The following is a 17,891-nucleotide window of genomic DNA, read 5'->3' as shown; positions in this document are numbered from 1 at the left end:
AAGCTACGAGGATGAGAAAAGCGGAAAAGTTTTTCCCCCTTGAATCAGAAACTGATGACGGGTCCATTTTCCATACTTTCATTTTGTAGTCGGAAAATCCAGGTGTTAAGTTTTCGTTGGACCACCCTGTAGGTACACTGTTGTGTGTGTAAGTTTTTATGAAGGGAATGGTCAGGAATTGTCTCTATTTCATTCAAATATGAAAACTAGTCGAATCTCCAGAATTCATTTATTTTTTGAAAAACACTTTTTTATATAAGTAGCTCATGCTTATGTACAAGCTGGGCAAAATTGGTGATACCCTGGACTCTCACTTTTTCAACCAAACGAGGTAGAGGAAAATGCATGTGCCATTCATGTCGTCATTTTTAGAACTAGTAATGCCATCAACTGCATCCTCTTTTGTTTTCGAATTATAGGCCAAAATTTAAATTTCAACTTTGGTCATAATCTCCGTTTCTGTTTGAGCTAGGATGTTGAAATAAAAACATTATACAGACACTTTTTTGATAGCAATCCAGTGGAGTATTATGATTTGTTCTTACAGGTATATTTACTGAGCTATAACATAAAGTTGTGTTTTTTCTTATGAAAACAGTAGTTTAAAATGACTTAGAAAGAATCGCCATTTTTTTCACCGTTTCAAAAATATATCATACATCGCTCTCAGTCAACTACACTCTTTTCATATGAAAAAATACATCTTCATGTTATAGTTCAGCAAATATAGATACCTGTTAGAAGAAAATCATAGTACTCCACTGAATTGCTATCAAAAAAGTGCCTGTATAATGTTTTCATTTCAACATCCTAGCTTAAACAGAAACGGAGATAATGACCAAAGTTGAAATTTTAAGTTTGGCCTATAACTCGAAAACGAAAGAAGATAGGGGAATACAGTTGATGGCATTATTAGTTTCTAGAAAAAAGACGAACGTAATGTGCCATGTATTTTCCTCAATCACGTTGGGTTGAAAAAGTTCAGTAGTTCAGGTATCACCAATTTTGCCCACCCTGTACCATGGTTTTTCCGGTAGCATATTCTGATATGTATACGTAGTCGGTGAAAAATATGTACCTACTATCATTTTGATGCCCCCTTTTTTTAATCATAAAATTCATGGACAGCCAAAAACGTGAAACACGCTACCTGATATTCAACGAAAATAAAATGTATTCCCAGTAACTTCGAGCGATAAGGAGCTCTGTAGTCAGGGTCAAGAATTATTTGTAAAATCCCCCCCTAAGTTTTTGTTGGAGTATGAATTTCTGATATTTTTCCTATCAGAAACATGTACACAAGTACCTACTTAATTCACAAAGCAAAAGAAAATTGAGAATGAAAATATTGAAAATCAATCTTGACGACAGAAATGGAGAAATGTTGGCTGTACTTTTACATAATGAATTAAAATCATGTATTGATAATCACCCGCTTATATACCATTAACACCCTGTTTACATTTAATTTCAAACAAAGGGTTGACTTGTCACTTTCATGGAAGAGTGCTTATAACAGTTCAAGGATTCTGTAATTTTAAAGATTCGGAAATATCAAATGACTTGGCAGTTTCAATAATCTGTTCTATCGACGAATGCTGAATCAGTGAATCATCACAAATTAATCCTTTATCTCTGTATAGAGTAGGTACACGGGTTGACATTGACGAACTATAAATGAGAGAAATTTATTAGCAAAATCCTACTGAATTTGCAAACTAATTCAAAGAGAGAAGTTGAATATTTTATGCTGTTAAATTCTTCTATGCATACTAAATGTGCTGAATCATCCGAAGTGAATTTGCAATTTCTGAGATTTTCGTTCGGTAGTTACCCATACACCTCTTAGATATCATTCAACCCTTCCTTTTAGAGTTTAAACAAGAAGAAAGAACAAAGATCACCTCATCAATGAGCCAGAATTAAATTGCGCAATATTACTAGACATTGTAATAATTATCCAACAAGTTAACCTATAAACAATTTGAAATTTTAATTCCAAGTAATTGTTGATTCACATTATGCAGAATACCAACAAAGGATACTCATTATGAATGAAATGGAATAGCTTACTGAACATAAATTCAAATTTATTCAGTTCCTAATTCATCAAATCATTGTGACACATGTGCCAATAGAAAAAACCTAAATTTTTAACGAAATATGTAATGTGCCACTAGTAAGAAAGGAACGAAACACACGTGAAAAAATAAAGTGAATTTATTGATAATATTTTAACAACTAATAGGTGAAAAAAACTGTTTCCAATACATGGGCATTACAAATACATAATGTAAAGATAAAATATCAGACTTTGTGTAGGTAGCTACGAGTTTAACTGTCGGCGAAGTAGTTTTTGGATTCTTTGACATCGGGTTTCATGGTCTTTTTTCCTGGGGTCCAGCCAGCTGGGCACACTTCACCGTGTTCGTCGGTAAATTGGAAAGCCTGTACCAACCTCAATGCTTCGTCGACACTTCTTCCAACCGGCAAATCGTTGATGGTGATTTGTCTCAATATACCTTTTCCATCGATGATGAACAGACCTCTGAACGGGATTCCAGTTTCTTCGTCAAGGACACCGTAGTCTCGTGAGATTTTGAGGTTCTTGTCGGCCAACAAGGGAATGTTCATTGGGCCCAAACCTCCCTGTTTCCTCGGTGTATTAATCCATGCCAAATGAGAGAAATGACTGTCTGTTGAGCATCCCACAACGGCGGTCTTGATTTTCTTGAACTCCTCGATACGATCAGAGAATGCGACAATTTCGGTTGGGCAAACGAAGGTGAAGTCCAATGGGTAGAAAAATAGTACGACGTACTGACCTTTGTAGTCTTGCAGACTTATATCTTTGAATACTCCGTCGACAACTGCAGTTCCCTTGAATACTGGGGCAGGTTTTTGGAGACTTGGGACAGGCATCTTGAACTTGAGACTTACACGTTGACAGAAAAACAGGACTTCGCGCTTCTAGAACTTCTAGATGCAAAATAACCCGCTCTGCTCTTGATATAGTTTTGTCGATTGCCGGTCTCCTGCGGCTGCGATCAAATGATGACAACGTTGCCGGTTGTCATTTCGTCATATTACGTCAACCGTTACCTTTTAAAGGTATTTAATTTCTTCATTATTAAAATAAAGAGGAAGCCGAGAAATTAACAGAAGAAGTAGGCTTTGCTGAGATCGTAGAGCCTTTTTGAGTCTTCAGGTGTCATAAAAGGAAACAAGGGTTATAAAAATGACATTCAAACTGACAGCAATCTGATAAATCTTTCACAAGCAGGAATTTTTTGCAGTCAAGGTGGAAATACCCTTTCGAATCTCTTCGCTCAAGCTGGGACTTTGACTTTGACAAAAACATAAAAGATTCTGGATAAACTTGCTATATTCTCCTATATTTTTGTAAAACCAATTCAGGAACTCATGCAAAGCAGTAGATTATTTAGGATGTTTGTGGACTTTGGTTCTTTGGTATTGTCTTTTTGGAGTTTTTGGTGATGACAACTCCTATCTGTACTCTTATTGTCAGTAATTCAACAAATGAAATCAATCAGGATTATGAGGATCTACATAATAATTACTGAAAACATATAATAGATATTCTCGTCGTCTTATTTGAAGATAATTAGTTTAGGCGTGATTAAGAAAAATATGCAGTGTAACAGTCTTTGTAATAAATTTTGAAATGTATTTATATACATATAAGATTTCAATAGAAGCATGCTTATATTTATTTAATCTCAGTCACAAGGATTATTATCAAATGCGATCATAAGCGTCGTATTCGTTGAGAAGTTTTGGTAAGTGAAGCAAAATGGTGGATGCGCCGATTTGAAAATTCACACATTTTATCGACTGCTAAGTTATGGTCCTGAATAATTCTCGTTTTAACGAAAGCATTAGATTTCAAATCGTAAAATCACATTTCTAAGCTTAAAACTTCATAAACTTGAGATATATCATCCAGTTGAATTTCAAATTTCGTTGCTATAAATATAGCCCGTCTCTTGAAAAAAGTAAAATTGATTACTACGATCTACATAAGGCATATAATATAACATAGAAATCAAGACCCAGTTTAGTATATTTGAGTATATCGAAGGTGTAATAAAACCATCCATTTCTCATGGACACTCCCGAATTAAATCGAATAGTGGCAACGTTGAGTTATGCGCATTAACATATCGCGTACCCTACGATATCCTGACCCCGCCTTACCATCAAATCATCGAAGGTGTACATTCATACGTATGACTTCTGAGTTTTGATTACAGCGGCGTAGCAACTAAGTGGTAAGAGGAAAATTATTAATCAAGAAACTCAGATCAGATTGAAGTGAAACTGTAAAATTATACATGAAAAGTTGCGTATTTCATTAATTTACCTGTCCTTATGCCTGACTTTTTGTACACTCCAGAATTATGCTGATGAAATGTTCACAAGCTTACATATTTTCAAATATTATGCCACAAAACATCGAATATACAACAAGCGGACCGCTACGTTTAGTCACAAAATATCAAATCACGTGATAACGAGCTTTCAAAAAAATTCGTCTTCAAGTTGTAGGCTATGGAATTTTGATAATTTGATAATCTCAGGTGACCTTCTTCTTGTGTCACGTAGAGTCCACTGAAATATTAAACATATAGGTTGTAATTCGAAAATTTTGTGTTTCGATGAATAAGATTAGTCCAACTTGATGATCTTCTAAGGGCGGCTCATCTGTGATAGTCTATTGAAATAATAAAGGGAAGTATTAGAAAAAATCAACAGATTTTGATGAACATTTACTCTCGTTCAGAGCCCAGTTATAAACTTACCCGAAAATCATTCTGGTTAACTTAGAGAACAAATAGAATCTAGACAGTGTTATCTGGGGATATACCGGGTGGCCCACCCCAGACGCGGCGTTCATTTTGGGGGAGTAAATAAAGATATTTTGAAAATCTTTCCTTGTGGTGTGTGTACGATGTCCCAAATCACAATTTAAAATTATTGTCATATATACAGGGTGTTCTAAAACAAAGATATAGACCAAAGTTTTTCTAAATGTAACACCTTATATTTGACCTCAAAAATGGAATGCCAAGCTCAATTTATGATGAGTTTCTTCAGATTACTTTAAAGCTCAGAAGCACCCTTCAAGAGATAATGGCGAAAAATCGAAAAAATGGACATGACTGTGGCTTCCTTCCTCCAATCCACTGACATAGAAATCTTTAATCAAGATGTCGAACAAACAAAGCGTATTGCGAAGGAGCTCAATCTTGCTGGAACTCAATCTAAATTATCTTCGATATAATTTGCAGTATTTCCAATAACATGCGGTAACACTTGATCGATAGAAATCTCCAAAAAGTCCAAATACGTACATATCTCTAATCAGATTACAAGGTAAGAAAATCAAATCATTAAGGATGCCACAGAAATATTCCAGTCCCAATTCGTGAAACGATTTCCGACTTAATTATGAAGTGTTTTCTCAGTTGGCTTCAATAATGTTTTCATTTTGTTGATTATTGAATTCATATCTTTTTCAAAAAAATGAGAATCGATAATTTTTTATTTATTACGAACAGATCATTAAGGTAATCTGGTAATCTGATTAGAGATATGTACGTATTTGGACTTTTTGGAGATTTCTATCGATCAAGTGTTACCGCATGTTATTAGAAATACTGCAAATTATATCGAAGATAATTTAGATTGAGTTTCAGCAAGATTGAGCTCCTTCGCAATACGCTTTGTTTGTTCGACATCTTGATTAAAGATTTCTATAACAGTGGATTGGAGGAAGGAAGCCACAGTCATGGTTGTTTTGAAGCTCGAAATGTCGATTTTTCACAAAAAAACACTACAAGTGCCACGAAAACACCACTTCATTTTCAAATACTTAGTTAAGAATATTTCGAGAACTAATGCATAGAATGAAAAAACAATAACTGTGCTGAAATCAGTATAAAAATACCTTTCAAATGAGGTATCACTCACCCCAACTCCCCTATTCAAAAATTGGGGGTGAGGGTTGTAGTAGCAAGGGTTGAAGCGCTATGCGTCCGTAACCTACATCTTAAGTTGTCCCCCTCGAAACAGAAATCGACCTGTCCGAGCATTTCTATCGAAAAAATTTATTTCGTCTGTAATCTCGTCTGTTTCGTTTTCAAATGGCCACCCTGTATACAAGACTATTGCTTTACGTAAAATTCGAGACAAAGGAGGTACTTATCTCAAGAATCTTGAGGTTTGGTTATGTTGAAGTTCGAATAAACTAGAATAAGTTTTTGTTTGAAAATCTTCTTCGCTTAAAAACTAGGGAATCCCTGAAGATGACTGGCGAATCTTTGTCGAAACGTTGGACATAATGAACAATAAAAAATGATTAAAATATCCCAATATTCTCATTATCAATTATTTCACGTCAATAATCAAATGTCTGAACTAGATTGGAATGTTCGATAAAATTTATCGTAAATCTAACATCGCCTACTCGATTAACGAATAAACCCATAAAGGAATGAGAACACACCCCCTCATTATGTTGTTGAATAATCTGAAGTGAAATTATTTCGGGGATGTATTGATATCTAGTTAGCCTAGACCAGTTCCATGCATAAAAAAGATATTGCTTTACCACAGCAATGAACAACAACTCATTAGAAGTGTCAGTGTGAAGTTTGCATGAGGTCAAAAAAGTAAACCAGAAGCACGCAATAAATTAAAAAAAAGAAGATGTCCACCGAAATTGTGAAAATCGAAAAATTGTAGTATCGAGCCATCATCAAGTACCCGTATTTAAAGGGTTAAGAGGTAAGCAGATTTACGAAGATCTGTCCAATACCCTTGGTGATCAATGTCCTTCGTGTGCGACCGTGAAAATTTGGATTGCAAACTTCAAAAGAGGTAAATTTTCCATTGAAGATGATGACCGATCGGGAAGGCCAGTTTTTGTGTCAGTCCCCGAAAATATCGATGCAGTTCACGACATGATTTTATCAGACCATCGAATCGTCTAAAACGGATATCTGAAGCACTAAATATTGCATACGAACGCGTTCATCAGTTCAAGTCAATTTGGACATGAGAAAAATTGCTGCAAAATGGATCCCCAAATGATTGAATGTTGACCAAAAGCGTGCAAGGATAGAAGCATCGCGTTCGATCTATGCCCGATTTGAAAACGATGTAGACTTCTCAAACCGAATTGTTACTATGGATGAGACTTGGGTATATTTCTACGATGCAAAAACAAAACCACAATCGATGGAATGGCGACACTCTGGTTCTCCAAGACCTAAGAAGTTTTGTGTCCAAAAATCTGCTGGAAAAGTTCTTGCTTCAGTTTTTTGGGTATGCCATTGAGTAATCATGATTGATTTTCTGGATAAGGGTAGAACAATAACCGGAGATTACTATTTGACATTACTGACCACTTTACGGGAAAAAATTAAGGAAAAAAAAAGCGGAAAGCTATCGAAATGTGTTTTGTTTTTGCAGGACAACGCCCCTACACACAAATCTCATGTTGCCATGCAAAAAATTCGTGATTATAAGGGTTTGAATTATTAGAAAACCCCCCTTATTCACCAGAGATTTGGCTCCATCCGACTATCATCTCTTTTTCCTCAACTGAAAAAAAGTTTAAAAGGTCGTCGCTTCCAACGAGGAGGTAATGAAAGCTGTGGAGGTCTGGTTTGCAGAGCAAGAAGAAACATTTTTTTTGAAAGGTCTAGAGATGTTGCAGGTTCGCTGTAATAAATGTATCCAATTGAGAGGAGAATATGTTGAGAAATAAAATATTTTGACATTGAAATTTTGTTTGCTTCTATAGAAGGCTAAGAATTTTTCAATATATCCTCGTATTTATTGATTGAAATAAATTTTTTTTTTTATTGATATGAAGAGGTTTTATCCCAGGGAATCAACACTATCTCTGATGCAACCTTTTTTGTGGTTGTTGTGATGATCCTACTCGATTTGAATTTATTTAAGTAATGTCTATAATAGATAATATCGTATAAAAACCTTACAAATAAACCTCTACAGTCTAGACATTTTTGGAAATAGGTTTTATATAATAGCTAATTCACGAAGGGAATTGAGTATTTACTCAATGCTAAGGGTTATGATGGAGGGATCAAAAAATAATGTTTTTATTCAATCTCAGCTTATTGTAAAACGTGTACCTGAGAAATAAATTTCTTGCTGTTCCTTATACCCCTTACCATAATCCTGTTGTTCTCTTGTGGAGCATGTAACAAAATAACAATACGGACTGGGACATTCAATTGAATGTAGGTATATTGTAGTTGTTAGAGACTACAGGAAACAAAACAGAAATATATGTAGGTACGGTACTGAAATTTCCCACGGGAAAATTTCAAATGGAAAATATCAAATAAATGAGAAAACTTATCATACAGCGTTGTTTCTCCTGTCAGTATTTTGATGAATGTTTTTGTCTGTACATATACAATAAATGTGATAATTTAACGGAAACTGATATCTAATTACCTATTATATCTGTCTTATATCGAGAGAGTGAGAAATTTTGTTATTCTTCCATAATATTTCGAACGGCTAGGTACTTTCCTTTTTTTTATGTGTTATAGATAGTAAGCTATGAAAATTTTAAGGTTGAAGTTCATGTGCTAGATCAGCATGTGTGCCTTATTGTACCCATGGAGGGCAAAGATATTACATATAGAGTTATCTAACACTTTTATCTTTGATGGAGGGTATAACGTGTACCTACCAAGGAGTCAGTTGAATGGTGCATGGATTAACGCCGTAGATAGAGGATTCTTTGTTCCTTTCTCATCTATCTACGGTTAACGCAGAGTTCCTAAGAACTAGAGACATTAAATGAACGTATTCTACTTGGGGTGACTCCTTTTCGTTGGGACACCTTGTAATCTGTTTCTGGGAGCCAATAAGCATCGTTGGGTGAGTTCAGTACCTGGATGGGCGACCGATCTATATACGAATTTCGAAAAGCGCGCCAAAGCTGTTTATTTCATGCCAGCATTTTCCTCGTTTTTCTTTAATACTTATTTGATATCACAAGTTTTCGAACTATAAACGTGGCTATATACCTATAATGAAATAATCACCGGTATAGATCCAAAAATATATTTTAAATCACCGTCCGCGTTCCAAGATAACGTTAAGTTTTAGATTATAGAGTACTGAACTAAACGAGGGCAATTTTTTCGGATCAGGAAGGTACTGTCAAGGTGAAGGTGTTGAAAATCAACTTTCACAACTTCGAAAAATAACCCAATAAGATAAGATAGACATCGGTGATTAGTGGGAGTTCTAACAAAATAACAATTCCACCTAAATCACAATGGGTGGCATTAAAATGGTGAGTACTTTATTGTTGAATACCCTTTTTGACAAATTCTAGCGTAAAGCATCAATACTTTCATAGGTACTTTGGGGCGTTTTGGAAATGACATTCAAATTCTTTCCCCAATCCATATGTTATTTTTAGGTTATGTATTTGTTTTGTCAGCAGGAAATGCACTAGCTGCAAGATTAGAAAAATTAAATTATTACATTTACACATCAGAATGAAAATAGTTAATAATAGTTCTAATTCTGTATATCAAATCTCGATACAGCATTTTGATAATCAAATATTCAGATATCTCCTGGCACCAACCTTTATGATCCAGATTTACTGAAAAATTTGGATTGGGACTCCGTCAAAGGATGTCTTTCACCACCCATCACCAACGAAAACACCGGAGAGAATTGGCTCCTTGTACGTCCCCTTCAACTTGAAGATTTCGACAATGGTTACCTACAGCTCCTTTCTCAGTTAACGACTGTTGGTAATGTGGATCAAGAGAAATTCAGAAGTAAGAAGCTAAAGGCATCAAAATTTGAAGTTTAATTTCGTTTCTGGTTTCCAGATCAGTTTCATGCTATGCAGAAAGCTGGGGGTTATTATGTGACCGTTGTTGAAGATCTACGAAACAGCCAAATCATTGGTGCTGCGACATTGGTAACGGAGTTCAAATTCATCCATGAATGTGCTCTGAGAGCGAGATTAGAAGATGTAGTTGTGAACAGTACCTACAGGGGCAAACAACTGGGAAAATTGTAAGATTTTGTATTCTCTTTCTATCAGCTTTTTTTTATCATTGAAACAACATATTGTGGGGGTAGTATTTAATCTGAAATGTCTATTCTCCTTCCATACTCATGTATATAGTTATTATGTGTTGCCACAAACAGTCCGTCATATTGAACTAATGTCCAGAAATTGAGACCAGTTTGAATATCTTTACTGCTGAAGATTACTGATGTGTGATAATTTCAGATATACGTAACATATTTTTAGGAATTGATACAGGATTCAAGAATGTAGGTGAAACGCCAGATCATGAAAATCTGATATTCTGCATGTTTATGTTGGTCAATCAAAGTTTTATTATTGTACAAGGTTTATCGGACACCCTGTATTTATTTAGTAACAAACCAAGCAATACGATAACGAAATTTACCAGATAAATAGGATAGGCGCATCCACCAGTTTGAATATGAACGAGTTATTCGAACTGGGGTATTTTTCGTTTCTCAATGTAAAAACTATTTTTTGAGGTGCAAGAAAAACATCAATATTATCATTGAACAATGTATACAGTGATCAAAATCATCGAGCATTGCGCAATTCATTTATCACTTGTGATTAATGAGTCATTATTCATGTATTAGCTAGCAAACATTCATTAACCAATTGTAATTTATAATTCATTATTCACCTGTGAATCGAACTTCATAGTCCAAACTAAAGACAGAGGCTCTTAACATAGGGATATTGCTATGCAGGGTGGTGGTGGTGATAAATTCTAAGCTCACCACTATTATCATCAAAACTGCAGTTTGAGTCTTCGACTCGTACAAATATTTTAACAGTAGAACCTTATGAGGTCAAAAGAAACACTTTTTTCCTTTATCATTTTATCCGAATCAACTCAGTTTAAAAGATACAGGTTATTGAAAACCCATACAAAAAATGTTATTTTTATTAAATGAAATAAATTACAAGGGAATCGTCCGTAAAAGAAACAAGATATGAGCAATTTTCGAATATCATATACAGGGTGATTCATAACTGTTGGGACATAGGCTAAGGGCAAATTGTTTGGACCAAAATATGGCGATAGGACCAAATATACCTCAATAAAATGGAAAAAGATAGAGGGCGTTAAAGTTGAATTTTGTTTTGTTTTTTTGCTAATAATTTCACTGTATATTTTTCCATCCGTTTTTGAGAAAAACACAATTGAACAGTTCAGAGCATCGGAAGGGGATTTGAAGTAACTACTTATTTATTTTATTTATTTATTTCGACGATAAAGCATAATTAAAAACAATGTAACATAAAAAGAATAAACTTCAATTAAATGTTCTATGTGGCCTTTTCTAATTCTTTTAATAAGGGACTTTCGAACTTCGAAGAAAATATTATTCTGTCCCCTTATAAAAAATTCAACTTTAACGCCCTCTATCTTTTTCCTACAGCAATATTTTATTGAGGTATATTTGGCCCTGTCGCCATATTTTGGTCCAAACAAACTCCCCTGCCCTTAGCCTATGTCCCAATAATTATGAATCACCCTGTATTTCCGATATTTGTGTCTTCAGCAAAATTTGCGAATTTTGATTTTTTATTAGATTTGAACTGAGCAATTACCAAATATTGTTCAAATTGTTGCAAATTTTTTCTCTATCGTCCTCTGAATTTCTGACCCCTCATGCTGGACCATCCTGTATAATGCTGCCTTATGATTCGAGCTCACCAAAATAAAGATATTATTGGTCTCACAGAATGTTGAATTTTCATTTGGTGTTCTTATATTTTCAACACTTTTTCTGTTTCCAAAAGTAAAGATACTTCTCACTATCTTTACAAGAGAATATTGACCATTTTCGAGATATTCAGCATAACGTTTTTTCTCCAATATTTGAAATTATGCCTAAAGTTGTGCCAAGTCCCAGTAAAATTTATTTTTGGCTACTCTCTCAAACTCTACAGTGTGCTTTCAAAGGTGTGGCTTTTTTTTTAAAGAAAGTAGAACTCATGAAAATAAGTCGTTTAACTAGTAATTGTCTAACAGCGGGTTTCATAAAACTCTTACTGCCCGATCAACGATTTGACAGTCACTGGATTTCAAAAACGAAATCACTAAAACATTTTCATTCCTACATATATTGAACAAGAAGCAATTTAGAATCATTGAATAGATGTATATAGATCATAATTTGATTCGAGAATTGAATTCCGAATTCTTATGGCTGAATTATTGATTGAAAACAAATTGACGTTTATCTGTCAATCAAGCGTTGATTCCCCGATCGAGCTTTATGAAACCGGGGGTATATAAAATAAAGTTCGACAAAATTTAATTGAATTTCAAGTACGGGACTGTGGAAGGTGACTCCGGCATCGCAAAAACGAAACAAAACATAAACATATGGCTGGACAATGAATGGTTCAGTACCAAGTTTATCGGATTAGATGCATCAGTTCACTTTTGAGAGAATCATAATTGTTGTATCGTGCAATTTAGGGTGAAAAAAATTTTAGAAAATCTTGGCAGTTTCTTGAAAGTGGTTATGTTAGTTATGTTGAAAATGTGCTATGATGTTTCCCCATTTCATCCCATTTTCACGACGATTGCTGGAATCTTCGAACAAGAAGATTGTGATGGACATTGTGAAAAAATTCGTGAATAATTTAGACGAATTTTTTTTAGTAAGATTTTGAAATATTATTCAATTTTTCACACTTGTGTCCTAAGTTTTTTCTGTCAGTTGGTATCGAAATGAGCCATTTCATAAAATCGTGTCAGTGTTCATTTTGATCACCACTTAAATATCGAACGAGCCAATATCCACAATATAACCGAAAGGAGATAAGTTTTTTCTCACTTCGTTGCGATAATTCAGCTAACAAACGGTCTAGGCTCGTATTAGATCTGTTTCAGTAATCATTTTTATTTTATTCCTTCAACTTTGCTATTTTGAAGGTTTTGTATAGGTGATTTTTGGTGAAACGATTCATTTTGACCAGTTTTACCTTCTGTTGAAAAATCTCACCTTGAAATACACCCTGTATATCTGAAATCGAGTATACTGACTATAAAAAACAGCTTTTGTACAACACCTCGTATAATTAGTGATCCATAAGAGACGCCTATAGAGGCTCTACAAAGTTCTTTAGGTGTTCTTGTACGGTTGAGTTTACAAGTTTTCCTTAAAACAGGTATTTTTTCAAAGATTGCAAAGTATTCATATTTGTTCCATATAATTTAAAAATGACGACTTTTTTAGAAGGTATGATTCCTATATCAAAACAAGGTCCATGAGACACTCCACAATATCTGGTGTTTTTTCGGTGAAAATTTACTACACGTTTTAAATCGTTTTCACGCACCTAAAAAATTAAACACCCTGTTTGATCGACAATACTTTTACTTTGTCGTGTTTATGGAAAAATCTTCTCTACACCATAGTCAAGCTAAAGCAATCAGTTAACATTGTAGAAAAATAGATCCCAATTTGTTTCCTGCATGGAGATATACAGGGTGATTGGCATAAACCGTCCACTAGGAGTTTTAGGGAGAACTTGAGTTTGAACTGAGGGTTTGGTATTTCATGGAAGTCCTGTTCTTGCCCGATTTATTTCGTTGTTTATGTTAGTTAATTTACGAAAACTTTGATAAACTTATCCATTTCAGAATTGTGTTGACGGTGACACTGCTATCGAAAAAACTTGGATGTTATAAAATGTCCTTGGACTGCAAGGATAAGCTCATACCGTTCTACAAATCTATTGGGTACAAACTAGAACCAGGCAACGCCAATTCCATGATAATCCGTTACGATCAGCCGTCAGATGGACAAAAGATCTTTTGACAATTAGCCGCTAATGCATCGAACAACAAGTCTAAACTTTGAATTCTCGCCAGAATTCGAAATTTCCGATCTAAATATTTCGAACGTCTTCTCTTCATCAACATGATTTCAGAGTTTGATTTTTTGTTTATGCATTAGCACATAATTTTTTCTTTACATTGTATGAATATAAAGTATTATATATCTGTGGTATTGTCAATAAATTTTGGTATTTGAGTAGATTTCTTGAACATCAGTATTAAAAATAAATCAATATCAGTGAATATTAAATATTTTTATTTAATTCTCTTATGCAGTCAGTAACAAAATGAATATAAACAGATAATAATATTGATAATGGAAAATCATTACCTCATTTCCGTGAAGAATTGGTACAGAATAAAAGGTAATTTTTATTATTATTATTTCATCATATATAAAAAAGTATCAAATCATGTCATAAAAAATATAATTAATTTTTAATTATAAAATGTTTAAAATCTTAAAGTATAATATTATCTTAACTATACACATATTTATCATTATATCATACTGTATATATTTGATATATTAATAACATATCATTTATGCATTATTTCCACATATTTTTGTCGCTAATAGTATCGTATTGAATTGTGAGCACCATTTTATTCTTTCTTCTTTTGTGTCTGCAGACAGAAGGTGCCTGAAAAGGAATGGATTTATATAATATCAAAAAAATTGGAACGCGCACCAGCTATTCTTTCAGAAAAAGGAAAACAGCAAACCCACCAAAGTACCCTCAAGTCAGAGTTTGGGGATTATCTGAGGATAACGAGGAATTAAAACTGAGTTTTCATTAATTTAACCATACAAGAATTTTTAATCAATGTGGCTGATATTTTGATGTCATAATTTTACCTTCACCCTCTAGATGATGTTCTATGATAGCGAAAAACTTGAAAAATCATAGAGTGTGGCAAATCGAAAAAATGCCACCCTTAATATCTCAGCCCCATACTAAATTAGAAAAAATGCAAAAAATTTTGGTTCGTAGATTTTATATTGTTGGTTCCAATCAATTTGTATCTACCCTGTGGGCCTGATAACAACAACCCTTAAAATGGGAAAGGGGTTGAGTGATACCTGATTTTAAAGGTTATTCTATTGCTTATCCAAAAATGCCATACACTTGATCTTTTTTGTAAGTATAGGGTCATAGGGTGGGTAAAATTGGTGATACCTGAATTACAACTTTTTAACCCAACGAGATAGAGGAAATGCATGGCACATCACGTTTGTGTTTTTCGAGAGACTAATAATGCCATCAACTGCATTCCGCTATCTTCTTTTGTTTTTGAGTTATGAGCCAAAATTTAAATTTGGGTGGTTTCAACTTTGGTCATTATCTCCGTTTCTGTTTGTGCAGAATGTTGAAATTTAAACATTATACAGACACTTTTTTGATAGAAATCCAGTGGCTTACTATGATTTTTTTCCAACAGGTATATTTGCTGAGCTGTAACATAAAGATGTGTAAGTAGTTTAAAATGACTTAGAAAGAATCGCCATTTTTACATCGCCTTTAGTCTTCCTAAGTCATTTTAAACTAAAGTTTTCATAAGAAAAAACACATTTTTATGTTATGGCTCAGCAAATATACCTGTTAGAAAAAATCATAGTAAGCCACTGGATTTCTATCAAAAAAGTGTCTGTATAATGTTTAAATTTCAACATCCTAGCTCAAACGGAAACGGAGATAATGACCAAAGTTGAAATTTTAATTTTGACCTATAACTCGAAAACAAAAGAAGATAGAGGAATGCAGTTGATGGCATTATTAGTTTCTCGAAAAAATGTGTAATTTTCCTCCATCTAGTTGGGTTGAGAAAGTTGTAGTTTAGGTATCATCAATTTTAGCGACCCTTTACTTCCAAAATAGAAGGAGAACAGTTACGATAGCTAGAATTGCAATAAAAATGAAAATAATCTTTTACTATAAAAGATTTTCAAAAAGTTGTCCATTATTTTGTAGACAAAAATAGAGGGTGAGTTGTAACGGGTTTTCCTCGGTGTACTCGAGCGCCAGCTATTCTTTAAGGGAGAATAGCAAACCTACCCTGGCAGCTACTAGTCGGAGACAAGGTTCCCTGGTGTCTAGGGTGTTAGCGACGCCCAATGATAGTCAAAATCAACGTACACAACTTTTATTTGTCGACTCGTAAAAGGGGAACACAAATGGCACTATTACAAAATTCTTACAATGACTCGAAATCAGTGAGATTTACATGGCAAAACGGACGGAATGACACGGGATCCGATCTCCAACGTTATACGGGGGTTAACGGACTTGTTCGCCAGCCAGAACCTGAGACGTACACTTAACGGACAGATATCGGACTTCAGCCAGGTTAGGGGATGAAAGACGGCACAGACCTACGACAGCTCACACCTAGGTGCGTTCTTCGCCCCCTGAGTATCCACGCCAGCGGGGTTCTTTGATAACAGCTGAGGTGAGCGTCGAAACAACGGGGGAGGAAAAAGGGTTAGCCACTCCAAAGTGCCTCCGCACCCCCTGAGTATCCACGCCAGCGGGGTGCTTTAGCAGTAGGGTGGAACTTAACCCGGGGTAGGAAGGGATGAAGGAAGGTTTTCTGCCACTCCAAAGTGCCTCAGCACCTCCTGAGTATCCACGCCAGCGGGGTGCTTTAGCAGTAGGGGTGGAACTTAACCCGGGGTAGGAAGGGATGAAGGAAGGTTTTCTGCCACTCCAAAGTGCTTTCCGCGCCCCCTGAGTATGCACGCCAGCGGGGTGCTTCTGCAGTAGGAGTGGAACTTAACCTAGGGGTAGGAAGGGATGAGGGGAGGCTGAAGTTCCAACTAGACGAAAGAGAAAATAAAATGGCGGAGTGTCGTCTTACCTGTGTTTGGCCACTTGCACTCGCGAACCTCAAAATCATCCAATATGGTGCACAATAATTACAGAGAGAAAAAAAACTAAAAATTTATATTCTGAACGGTGAAACCAAAACTCAAAAGAAATCTTCTAATAAAATTCAACGGCGGAAGGTAAGGCGATTAATGAAACAGCAAATCAAGCGTAAGTCGAATGTAAGTGAAAATCGTAAGTGAAGTGGCCTGCGGGGGAACATCTGATTTTATACCCACAGGGGGGGTGCGGAAATCAGATGTGCGTCTTAATTTCGACTTATCTGTGCTAGCGAACAAAAAACACGGTTATCTTCCAATTCAGGATGTTTTATACGGTGCGACATCGTTTTTAGGAAATGCAAACGAAATAGAAACGGTACGGTATGTTTACGATTCCGAACGATGTCGGAATCCTGAATTGGAAATTGAAAATATTTTTCTCCAAAATTAATTCGAGAATAAAATTACTTGACCGTGAAAACTAGAAGATTCTTCTAAAATGAGGGAATAGGTTTGAAAAACCATTTTCTCATTACAGAGTCTTTGACTGGTACAAATATTTGAACAGTAGATTCTTGAGGTCAAAAGTAACACTTTTTACTTTTACAATTTTTTCCGAATCAGCTCGGTTTAAAAGATACAGGCTGTTGAAAAACAATAAGAAATATTATTTTTATTTCTATCTCACAAAAGGTGTCATCCAAAAAAAAGAATTAATTTCGAAATATAGTTTTCATTTATTTGATGAATATTTTCGAACAAACGATATAACCCAGTTTTCTCATTATGACCATAACGTACCATAAAAATAACAAAAATTTAAAGAACCCAAGTCTTGAAACTAAGTTGGACGCTATCTGATACATATTTCAATGTTTTGTAAAATGAAAGTACCTACTTTTTCTTTATATTCTCTCGTGAAATGCGCCGTTTTCGAGTGATTTGATGTTCAAAAATGAAAAATATCTGTGAAATGCGAAATTGCGTATTTTGACCGAATACAACACTGTTTAAAAGATCCACAGATGTGTAGTGTCATAGATTTAGCTAGTTATTCTGAAATTAATTTT

At 34.8% G+C, this 17,891-nt stretch overlaps 3 protein-coding genes across 3 annotated transcripts in view; 1 reads left to right on the top strand and 2 right to left on the bottom strand.

The window, feature by feature from the left end:
- Positions 1–2,204: 2,204 nt before the first annotated feature.
- Positions 2,205–3,018, bottom strand: LOC123308009 (peroxiredoxin 1-like). Its single transcript, XM_044890528.1, has one exon. The coding sequence runs from the start codon at positions 2,920–2,922 to the stop codon at positions 2,335–2,337; it is 588 nt and encodes a 195-aa protein (XP_044746463.1). The 5' UTR covers positions 2,923–3,018; the 3' UTR covers positions 2,205–2,334.
- Positions 3,019–9,126: 6,108 nt separating this feature from the next.
- Positions 9,127–14,153, top strand: LOC123306362 (probable glucosamine 6-phosphate N-acetyltransferase). Its single transcript, XM_044888329.1, has 4 exons — positions 9,127–9,367; positions 9,650–9,866; positions 9,921–10,110; positions 13,755–14,153. Exons 1-4 carry the CDS (start codon positions 9,350–9,352, stop codon positions 13,930–13,932), a joined length of 603 nt encoding a protein of 200 aa, XP_044744264.1. The 5' UTR covers positions 9,127–9,349; the 3' UTR covers positions 13,933–14,153.
- Positions 14,154–14,191: 38 nt separating this feature from the next.
- Positions 14,192–17,891, bottom strand: part of LOC123306360 (anillin) — a 41,332-nt gene continuing 37,632 nt past the window's right edge. The window contains exon 17 of the mRNA XM_044888327.1: positions 14,192–14,596. Coding sequence (XP_044744262.1) covers positions 14,497–14,596 — 100 coding nt within the window. The 3' untranslated portion in view covers positions 14,192–14,496. The remainder of the gene's footprint in view (positions 14,597–17,891) is intronic.

Source organism: Coccinella septempunctata, chromosome 2 (assembly GCF_907165205.1).
Source record: "Coccinella septempunctata chromosome 2, icCocSept1.1, whole genome shotgun sequence".
In the NCBI taxonomy this organism is placed as follows: Eukaryota; Metazoa; Arthropoda; class Insecta; order Coleoptera; family Coccinellidae; genus Coccinella; species Coccinella septempunctata.
This window is presented reverse-complemented; position numbering and strand designations above follow the sequence as displayed.

What these genes read in the sequence shown, in the direction of transcription:
- LOC123308009 (XM_044890528.1), bottom strand. Translation starts at nt 2,922, where the DNA reads ATGCCTGTCCCAAGTCTCCAAAAACCTGCCCCAGTATTCAAGGGAACT.
- LOC123306362 (XM_044888329.1), top strand. An exon ending in GGATCAAGAGAAATTCAGAA is followed by an intron (nt 9,867 to 9,920) that starts GTAAGAAGCTAA and finishes TCTGGTTTCCAG; the next exon opens with ATCAGTTTCATGCTATGCAG. An exon ending in GGCAAACAACTGGGAAAATT is followed by an intron (nt 10,111 to 13,754) that starts GTAAGATTTTGT and finishes TATCCATTTCAG; the next exon opens with AATTGTGTTGACGGTGACAC.